The 11,842-nt window shown below is 28.4% G+C and overlaps 1 protein-coding gene across 1 annotated transcript; it reads right to left on the bottom strand.

Moving 5' to 3' along the window:
• Positions 1 to 4,885: 4,885 nt before the first annotated feature.
• LOC107403726 (vicianin hydrolase) lies at positions 4,886 to 11,589 on the bottom strand. The gene is made up of 13 exons (XM_048469917.2): positions 11,264 to 11,589; positions 10,980 to 11,049; positions 8,202 to 8,260; positions 8,026 to 8,101; positions 7,821 to 7,898; positions 7,627 to 7,714; positions 7,278 to 7,530; positions 6,769 to 6,884; positions 6,270 to 6,484; positions 6,096 to 6,127; positions 5,872 to 5,974; positions 5,636 to 5,744; positions 4,886 to 5,209 (listed from the first exon to the last, which is right to left on the bottom strand). Exons 1-13 carry the CDS (start codon positions 11,429 to 11,431, stop codon positions 5,041 to 5,043), a joined length of 1,536 nt encoding a protein of 511 aa, XP_048325874.2. The 5' UTR covers positions 11,432 to 11,589; the 3' UTR covers positions 4,886 to 5,040.
• Positions 11,590 to 11,842: the final 253 nt, after the last annotated feature.

Genomic DNA, 11,842 nt, shown 5'->3' on the forward strand with positions numbered 1-11,842 from the left:
CAAAGGATTTGGCATGTTGCATCTTAAATAATTTTTTTTTGGCATTTTACATCCGAAACTCATGCATTGTTTGTACTGTTAGAACATTTTCAAAGAATTTTTTAAATGTTTTATATTTTTTATTTTAACTTTTTGATATAAAAAATTAATTTGATTCTTAAAATATAAAAAATCAAAATTATTATTTATTTTAATATTATATAAATTTAATTAAATATAATATATATTTTTATACCATTATTATTTATTTAAAAAATAAATAATTTATAAAAAAAAAAACTACAAATAAAATAATAAATATTTATAAAAAAATAAAAATAAAAAAATTTTATCAAAAAATATTCTTTATATAAAAATATATTTTATTATTTTATTTTAAAGAATTCTTCAAAAGGCTCGTAATCCTCTCTCAAAATAGCACATGGGGCAGCAGTCATGTGAGCGACCTGTGATGCATTATAAAAGGTATTAAGTGTCATCAAAGCTATTAAATATCATTTCACCTTGGCTTTTGCAGTAGATGCCACGTGAGCTCACCTTCCCATTTTATTATATTTATTACTTTATTTTTTTTCATTGAAAATGCAGAAAATGCAGAGCCTTCTTCCATGTTATGGCTTCTTCCTTCTCTATCTCCATGCCTAAGGGTTCGAGTAAAAACATAATAATTAAAACAAAACATATAAAATCTGATGAAATTTCACAACCAATGACCAAATGTTCTGGAATCCATCTTCTCCGTCGCTTGCAATGGCCGAGCATTACACACACTCTCACGCCTCCTCTCTCTCTCTCTCTCTTGAGTGATCAGACTTGAAACCTGTAAATTTCCTTGCTTCCCAAACACCAAGTCTAATCCTGTCTAACAAAAATTGACTCAAAATTAACTTTTAAGTCACTAACCCAAACTATCTTTCAATATAAATATAAATACAAATATATATATATTATAATATACGCATACAGTGTATGCAATTTGTGTACGTATAGGTGTTGAAATCATGATGCCAGAAACCGAAAAAATAGAAAGTTGTGTTTTTGTGTTTTCTTATAAATGACTTAATTTGAGCTTCACAACGAAGAAATGCAACAATTACTTTGTATTTTCCAGAATTTATTTGTTTATTTATTTTTATTTTTATAGGGAGTTTATGAGAGGAGGAGATCCGAGCCATCCATAGACTCCGTTCAATTTCGGCTAAGTCCCAATCTGGGTTTGGGTTGGGTGGACAGAGGATGGGACTGTAGCACTATAACACATGACATCTGCGTAAGTGTGTCTACTACAATAGCTCTATTTCGATTCTTTCATGCCCAATATGCTACGGATCTGAGAATTTCCATGGTAGTTTGAACACAACAACAAAAAGAAGAATAGGGAAAAGAAAAATAATAAACAATAAAGTTTAGCATATAAAATGTCAACAAAAAAAAATTATTTAGGATATAATGTGTATATTATTTACTTTATTCATTTTAGCGTACGGACCAACGATGTAAGAATTACATGAGTTCAGCATATAAAATGTCAAAAAAAAAAAAATTATTTAGAATATAATGTGTCAATTTTGATGATTTTATATAGTTTGTTTTAATTATTATGTTTTTAGTCAAGTCCTTGATAATGAAGACAAGGAAAGAAGAAGCCATAAACCATAGAAGAAGGCTCTGCGTTTTTCTCACGCAGAAGGTTTTATATTCTCAATAAAAAATATAATAATGGATATAATAAATTGGAATAGTGAGCTGATGTGGCATCCACTATAACAGATAATGCGAAATGATAGTTGATGTGGCATCATTACTAAAGATGATGTGAAATGATAGTTGATGTGGCATCATTATTAAATCATTTTTTTTGGCCCATGACAATTAATTTTAGTTATAGAAATTGTTATTATTATTATTATTTTTTAATAAATTTGGAGGAACTTAAGAGTTGGATCTGATGGAACCCAAAATTTGAGATATAAAGTTAATATTATTTTGTTGTGACTAACAAATTTTAACTACAAAGTATACAATTCAAAGTTGCCAATTTACAAAAATCATCACGTCCCTGTGGTGCACTGCCTTCTGGTGATAATATTAACGAATTTTATTTTTAAAAAAATAATTTTTGAAAAATTAAAATTAAATAAAAAAAAGAGTCAAACAGAAAAACATAATGGAGGATGGAGATTCCCACGCCGCTTGACGCCCAATAAATGACCCCACAGAACAGGGACCGTGAAAGTCTGCCACGTCGCCATCAGTTCATTATAGTAAAAAAAATAATAATAATAAACTCGTACTGATTCAATTAATTCACTCTTCCCCACGCACCGACCGTAATTCCCTACGTTTTCAATATCATCTGTCGACTTTTGTTTCCAAAAGATTGGGTGCAAAAAAAAGAAAAAGCTAAATAGAATAATTGATGTTTTTTTTGCTCTGCCTAAATATATGTAGTTTATTTACTATCAGTACAATTATGAATTTATACTCATAATTATATTGAGTCAAGCTTGAAAGTTCAAACCAATCAAAATTGATATTTGTATATTTATTAAACAATTTACACCCAAAAAGGAAGAAAAAAAAATTACACCCAATAATTTATTTATTTATTTATGCAACTGGTGAGTTTATTTATAATCATTTCATAATTTAATTTACTATCTTAAAATGGTTTTTTTTTCATATTTGATTTTTAATATAAAAATCAATACATATATAATTAAATGGATCTCATTAATATTTGTTATCTCAGTATTTTAACATTAATTTCATTAATGCTCATCATTAATTATTATAAATAGTAAAACTAAATTGCTTTATCTGATGGCATGCTTGTATAATAACATTATTATTCAATTAAGACAACGAATAATTAATACTCCTAAATTGCTTTATCCGATGGCATATTTGACGACGCCAGGAATATGAGCATTCATCATGTAGTTTTCCCAGCCAATGCATACTTTCGATCGAAATTAAAACCTTCCATCTCCTTGTAATTATCATGTAGTTCTAGTTGCCTCTTAATTAAATTTTTGTCATCAAAACTGCATTTGAAAACGAATTGACCTTGTTAAGGATTTAATAAATAAAAAATTGTAGTAATAAAAATGAAAAAAAAAAAAAAAAGGAAAATACTTGCATCTTGTTGATTAGGGCATAAGGTTTTTAAAGTTCTATCAAACGCATCGTCAACATGCCTGAGATTTCGATAACTGCTTGTGTCGACCTTTGAAATATACTGAGATGTTGCTAGATTTCCCAACTCTATAGTATATGCTTAATTAAATGAAAAAAAAAAAAAAAAACGTAGGAAAAGAGATAAAATATAAATTCCCAGTTTGGCCATGAGCTTAAATACCTTTTTTTTAAAATAAAAATAAAAACTAGCTTGATCCTTTGGTTGTGCTTTTTGGTTTATATTTACAAATTAGAAAAGGAAAGAAAACATTTTTAGGTTTTTAAAAAAAATTTAAAACTAATTTACTTTTATTTTTATCTTAAATTTGATATTGCCGACCTACATTTAGGAATTCATGAGTGGAAAATGATGAGAAAGGCAAAACATAAGTTATTAAGTCGAAAGCAGAAAGAAGATAGAGGCTGTAAGAGTTGATATATTAATTATTAGAAAAGGCTTTTAAAAATAAAAAGAAAAACCAACCTAGAATATCAAAAAATATGGGACAATTTTTTGGTTTTTTTATGAAAGGAAAAATAGTTCAAATTTAAACAGTAGTTTTTGAAAACCAAAACAAAAAATGCCAACCAGATTTTGTTCTTCTGCAAATTAGAAGATATATAGTTGTTTTAAGTGTCAAATAGATCAATTTAATTAGTAGCTATAGGATGGTGATATGTATCTTAAAGCAAGCTACAATTTAGACCTGACCTACTATTAATTTATATATTGTACTGTATGAAAGATACTATGATTTTCTTTTTGGGATGGAAGGTGGTAAATAGAAAAATATATACAAAAAGAAATCTTAAGCTTAGATATACTATTTTAAAACTTTTACTTTCCTAATTTCCAAAATATGTATTTATCTCAAACCACTAATTTCCATTATATATATATATATATATATATATATATATATATATATATATATATATATATATATATCAAACCTTTAAAGGTAGCAGGAATCGGATTGCCATGTACATATTTAAAACAACAACATTGCTGAACAATAATATAGGCTTGCCAACTTTGACCGGCATTCCATTAATTCTTGTCAACCAATGGATTTTTGTTGAAATACTTGAGGACAACAGACGGTTAGAAGTATATATAGAGGATTTCTAATAAACGATCCCACATGGTAGGTCATCTCAGACGAAGATTGATTCACATCTAGTCGCCATTGCCACCATTATTGAACTAACCGCCATGTCGCACGGTATGATCTGCATAATCATTAGAGAAACAGAAAAATGAAATAACAATTCAATTTTTGGGAGGTTATTCCTTGGGTTTTTTTTTTTTTTTTCCTGCTATAAATTATAATAGGGAAGAGGAGATTTCATCATCAACCTCTCAATCCATAATTTAGAATTATTATTACTAATTATTATCATCTGAACTGTTCAAAAAGACTTCTTATTAGATTTAAATTATATATGTTTGTTATAATGGACTTGCATATCCATGTAGAATGTAACAATATGTTTGAGAAAATTAAATTTTAAACTTTTAAGGCATTTAACCAAAATTGATTAGAGTGATTTTTTAAAATGGAAATAGAGCTCACCCCATTTTACCATTTCAAACTAAAATATGAATTTATATAGGTTTTTACTTTCTATGTTAAACTTTATATTATTTCGCTTTCTTTGTTTTTTTTAGCTTTACTGATATTCCCTTGGTAAAATTATCCAATAGAAATTAATAATACTTGCATTAGCACTTGAAGTGCCACATACAATTATAGGAGAATCTATTTACTAAGATATTGATTTATGGTGAAGAAAGAAGACTTCTCCAGCTTATTTAAGAGAGGAAGAAGAGGGCGAATGTGGGTATGAAATATTATTTCATTTGAGGAGGAACATCTTCAACCAGTAGGCAGAATACTTGAGGTGTCTTTTCAAATTGTTTTTGAAATCAATGTATGTGAGGCCAAATCGAAGGGTGTAACCTGATCCCCATTCGAAGTCGTCAAGAAATGACCATGCATAGTATCCTTTCACATTAACACCTTCCCTGCCAAAAAGTATACATCAAAATTATTAATGCTTTCTTTATACTCAACATATATATAGTCAAAACACTTTTCTTTTTCTTTTTTGACCTAGAGGCAGAAACAGTGACATCAAATTGTTAAAATTGATTTTTCTTCAATTTGTCTCTAATTTCTAATAAGAATATTAAGAAGAAGTTTATTCTAGAATTGATACATTATTTAATGGTATATAAATACATATATGTATATATGCCTTTGATAAAAAAAAAATGTACATATGTACATATATACATATATATAAGTATATATATATATATATATATAGATTTTAAAGTGTGGATGTTTGCACAATTTTAATGTAATGACAGCTTTTGAAGAATTGTGCATGGAAAGATTCTATATATATATATATATATATATATGTCATGAAAGCTGTATTAACTCACTTGATGGATTGTAGAAGATAGGTGAGATGGCCATGGAGGTATCTTATCCTTATACTATCCTTGATAGCCTCCTTCACAGGCAAGGTGCTATTATTTGCCTCACCAACACCTTCAAAATTATATATTACAGAGAGTATACTTTTAAATATAATGACTTCACCTTAATCTTCAAGAAAGGAATGAAAAACATTTCTTTATATTTTCAACAACAGATTATTGAATGGATGTTTTATTACCGTTTTCATTGATGTATACTGGTGGATTCTTGTATTTATGTTTTATATATATCAAAAGCTCTTGAATTCCTCTCGGATAGATGTAAAGCCAGCTGACATCAGTCTGTGATACCAAATATGAATTAGAATCGCATAATATATATATATATATATATATATATAAAATTTAGCTGAATGAAAAAAAAAAAAAAAAAAAAATTGTTAAGTGAGAGTATAGTACATACACGCTGACCAATTGCGACTCCATTCTTCTCCGCTGTGGCAAGAAAATGAAAATTGATTATAATTCCTATATTCAACACACCACCACAAAACACCCCCCCCCCCCCCCCCCCCCCCCCCCCCCCCCCCCCCCAAGCCGCAAAATATACATATATATAAAATTTTGATCAGCATACAAGTGAGAGTAGCTTGCATATCTACATAGTAACTGTGGTTCACAGTAGCAGGGGGTGCAGCATCCGCATAATCGGTAGTATAATAATTCACTCCAAGGAAATCTATTGACCCTTTTATAGCGACCGATTGAGCCTTTGTGAATTTGGGCAGCCTACTTCCCAACACTGATTGCATTGTTTTGGGATAATCACCATATGTGATAGGATCAAGAAACCTACAAATTCATTGATAAGACAAAAAGTTATCAAACTTTAATTTAGTTAAATTTCCGGGAGATATATAAAACATTTTTCACTGTTTTTAGTAGGAATTTGAATCCCCAAACATCTAGTATAACAATAAATAAATAAAACGAGAGAAAGAAATAAATAAACTCATGATGAGATATAAAGATTAATAAATATGATTTTGTAGGTAATCAAACAACATTGACTCACCATTTTCACCCCCAAAAAAAAAAAAAAAAAAAAAAAAAAAAAAAAAAAAACTTTGACTCACCATCCCAGATTAAAGTCCAAGGCTCTCGAGGCAGCTTCACGGCTGGACTTTGTTTTGAATTTTGGTTTGAACCAGTTGGTAACTAATGTTATTCCTATTTTTCCCTTCTGAGACTCCTGCGTGTACTCAAATGTTATAATCAAGCTATGTGTCTCTACAAGAAAAATATTATAATATAAAAATAATGTTATTATTCGAGACGAAATGGTATCTCCAATGATTAAGCACCTTACCTGTGCCCACAAATACGCGGGTTCAAGTCTCATAGGAAGGCATAAGGGATAGTAATATATATATATATATATAACATTGTTCGATTATTTGTTTCTTTATGCATATTTTGGAGGTAAGTTGAAGTTGTTTAATAGGAGATTTGATGCATTTTGTCTTGTAGAATACAATGTCCTCAATCAAAATTTTATTTATTAACATGTTAGTATATAAAATTTAATGAGAAGTGTAGAGATTTTAATATTATTTATAAATGATGCAGATTAGTGTACACAAACCTGGTACTTTTCCTTGTAGACTTTGACGGCTTGTGCATGAGCAAGAAGCTGATAATGCCCCACAATATAAGGCTCAGTGGCAGAGTCTCCAGCAGTGCAATTTCCAGCGTAGTCTGAACACCGACCAGGAGCATATACACCACCATCATACCCCTTTACAGAAAACAAACTGGGCTCGTTGAATGTGGCCCAATTCTTGACCCGGTCTCCAAATGTTTTAAACACAAAGTCTGCATATGCTCCATAATCTTCCCTGTTTTAAATAATAACAACACATTTGCAAAATGTATGGGTATTAATTAATTATGACGTGTTACATTAATTTGATCTTTAATCTTGTGTGACTTACACAATATTAGGGCTTAGAAATCCACCATATTCATCTACAAGAGCTTGTGGGAAATCCCAGTGGAAGAGTGTCACAAAGGGCACTATTCCTTTTATATAGAAAAGGACCAAATAGTTAGAGATATAATTTAGAATAGGATAATTTTTGTGCCCAAAAAAAAAAAAAATTAAGATGGTAGGGAAATTGGATTTGACCATTAGAAAGGAGCTCATTGATGACGTTGTTATAGAATTGAACTCCTTCTTTATTAACTCCACCTTTAACTTTTCCAGCTGCACATAAAAAGGTTAAATTTTTTTTGTCACATTCAATTACAGGGTGAAGTGGGTCGGGCATAATTTACCATTTTAGAGATTCAAATGGTCCAAAAATTAAGGTTTACAAGAAACGGGATCTTACTAGGTAAAAGCCTGGGCCATGATATGGAGAATCTGAAAGAGTCCAGACCAATTTTTTTCATAAGCTTTATATCCTCCTGTATAACATTAATTTGATTTATTTGTGAACATATTTGTAGACAACTTTTTGGCAATATTTCGTGTTTAACTATGATAGATTATGAGGCAAGACAATACCTTGTAACGATGATAAAAATCATCAGCTACAAGCCCTGAGCTTCTATCTTTAATCTTCTCTGCGATATCACCATTAAATTTGTCAAAAGACTTGCATAGTCAAACTGAAACAGCATCTTAGTTAATAGAAAATTTCACTACTTGGATTACTATTATTATTGTTGTTATTATTGTTATAATTATAGTCAAGCTTAGCTCGTTTCTTGTTTTTGTTTTTTTGTTTTTTTTTCCACTTTTTAATAACCATTCTAAAAAAAATGCTATTTGTCAAAATTTGTGATCATTAGTCAAATTTATATATCATTAGATAATTTAAGTAAATGATTGCCTAAAAAAGTTCATTTGTCCAAATTAGAATTTTAGAATAAAAATCAATACATAATTAGAAACAAACAATAAGTAATAACTATATTAGCAATGGTCTTATTGATAATCATGATCACTGATAATAAATCGTAAGATTTAACATTTTCATTCGTTAAGTTTAACAAATAATTACATTAATTATTACCAAAAAAATAAAAAAATAAAAATTTTAATTCCCTCAAGCATTTTAGTTGATTTGCCATTATCGTATAAAAAATGCTATTTATCACCACTGATTAATGATGATTTATAAAATCTATACACCATATGACAATTCAAATTGTTACAGTTAAATAATTCATTTTTTGAGTTTTAATATAAAAATAATATATTAACTTTCTCTAATTAAAATATACAATATAAATTGATAATTGTCAACTTATCACTAGTGAAAATAAATAGCAAAACTCATACTGCATACAAAAATCTTGGCAATGTTATTATTATTATTATTATTATTATTTGTTGTACATTAGTTGTTCATAGATATGTCATTATCTGTCATTGGTTTTTATCTAAAGCTTTGCTGGCTGACTGTATTTATATTTTATAATGCTTTCGACAGGAGTTGTACTAAAAGTGTGTTTACTTTTGCAAAGATAAGACTATCAAAAAGTTCTGTTCACAAACATATTACTATCCATGAAAAATATGCCCTACAATTGTTAGAAATGTCCTTACCCCAAAAAAAAAAAAAAAAAAAAAAATTTATTAGAAAATGTTGAAGCACTAGATTATTCATGGAAATGACCAAAAAGTTGTGTTCAAACATCTTACCATTCATGGAAAACATGTCCAACAATTACTAGAAAATGTTAAAGTACTAGAATTATTCATGGAAAACTTGTCCAAATTAGAAAATGTTGAAGTACTAGAATTAACTCAGAGAAAACAATATTAAAAAGTTTGAAAACGTTTACCTTCTTACCTTAATTTTTTTTAAGTAGATCGGTAAACAAAATGATATATCCAAAGTATTTTTTGCGTTCCAACTTTTGAACTAAAAAAACTTTTAATACATGTTTCGTTCAATTAGTAAGCACATTAGTAAAACGAAAATGACAAATTCAAAGAAAAAAAAAATGGTAAGGAAGACTCTTTTAATAGTCATTTTTTATTTTTTTTTATTTTTTTTGACAGTGTAGTTGTTTTAATTTGATTGTTATGATTTTAAAACCATTACAATTAAATTGATCTTTCGTATAGATAAATACCATTAAATTGTTAGTGTAATATCTTTTGATAAATTACTTTGTATTACAATTTACTGGTAATGTATTATATTATCATTAGACAATGTCGGCAAGGTGTCAACCAGCAAAGCAAATTAACTGTCCTATCTAGCAGAAAAAGCTAGACATGACAAAGCACCTGCCTTAATTTTGATTTTAGGATATGAACATCCAATGTCATTTCTAAATTTTGACATTGTTCTTCCATTGGATGTCCACAATGAAAGATGACAAATTCGGGGTCAATTTAGCAGCACATTTGGCATTGTTAATTTTTAGTTTCGGATTTCACACCATTAAATTAAAGTATGTGGGTTCCATAACTACATTTTACTTTCAATATCATGATTTGCTTTTTGTTGGCAAATTGTGGATCCTATTTCAGTGAAATAGAATTTATAATTTAACAATAATATTTGTTAGCATTTGTTATTGGAAGTTAAAATATTAAAATTTTATCATTGTCATTGACATTTAAATGTTAAATACTCTATATAAATGTTAAAATCTAAAAATGATATGTACATTAAAAATGCCTTTTTATCTTCAATAAAACAATTATTGACGGAAAAAAAGAAAAAAGAAAAAAGAAAAAAAAAAAAAGAACAATGGGCTGTCACTTAAACTTACTTATTCAACTATTAATTAGTATAGGATCCCAAAAAAAAGAAAAAAAAAAGACTGATTAATTCGTATAAATTCCGAACAAGAATAAACGATTTATAGAACCAAAGAAGAATTTATACTTGTACTTCATAATTTAAATGTTATAATTTAACAATCATATTTGTTAGCATTTGTTATTGGAAGTTAAAATATTAAAATGTTAACATTGTCATTGACATTTAAATGTTAAATAATTCATGCAAATGTTGAATTCTAAAAGTGATATCTACCATTAAAAATGCCTTTCTACTTTCAATGAAACAACTATTGATGAAAAAAAAAAAAAGACTGATTAATTAGTATAAATTCCAAACAAGAATAAACGATTTATAGAACCGAAGAAGAATTATACTTGTACTTCATAAATAACATAAAGAAACTAGATTAGCACCTCAAAAAAAAAAAAAAATTACTTTCTTTCACGTTATGCATAATTGTGTATAAAGAGACATTAATTGAATGGATTAGAGAAGGAAATACTTTCAGGTAGAAGAGAGACAAAGAGAGAGAGAACCTGGATGATTTCTAGTAAAAGTGTCCCATATGCTTGGTCCCTTTCCATATTGGAGAGCTGCTCCTTCAGACTGAGAAATCAAATTCAGATCTCAATATATAAATTATAAATGAAGAACTTATTAAATTTTATCCCCAAAAAAAAAAAAAAATTTGTTAAATATTATTATTTACTTTGAGGTATATATATAATGCCCCGCAACCGCAAGTATATATGTATGTATATCCACTGGAAGAAATTGAGCTGTAATATATGTACAACATATAGCATGAAGATTTATATACCTGGTAAGCAGCAGAACCAGCTCCAAATATGAAATGGGGTGGAAAACTGGTTCTGTTAAAGGGCATTGAGTAATGACTGGGTTTCACTGCTTCTCCACTGCTTGTAGTACTGGTAAACACCACTAAAGCCATCAGGCAGAACACCGAAACACCACCTTCAATTGCCATGTCTTACTTCTCTAGCTAGCTGTTGAACAGATGTCACCTTGTTCCGTCATATATAAGACTTTAAAGATGGAAAGAGAGGGGACCAAAAAAAAAAAAAATGCTTTAGTGTCGGGTTCAATAATTCTAAAGTTCTATTTGACAGAAGTTTTGAGAAGATAAAAGTAATCTTTAAGGTCTAAAAGCTGCTTTTAATATTTTTGAAAATGTTTAGATAATTTTTTTTTTTTAAATGTTTTAGGTTTTCAAAAGAATTTTTAATTAAAATCAATAAAAAATAACTTTTTTAGAAAATATTTATGAAGAAGTAGAAGCACAAACAAAAATTATCTCAAATATGACCCGATTATACTTTTCGTGGAAGGTGTATTTTCCTTTTTTGTTCATTTTTGTTTGTTATTTTGTTGCCTGTGT

Source organism: Ziziphus jujuba, chromosome 1 (assembly GCF_031755915.1).
Source record: "Ziziphus jujuba cultivar Dongzao chromosome 1, ASM3175591v1".
Taxonomy (NCBI): Eukaryota; Viridiplantae; Streptophyta; class Magnoliopsida; order Rosales; family Rhamnaceae; genus Ziziphus; species Ziziphus jujuba.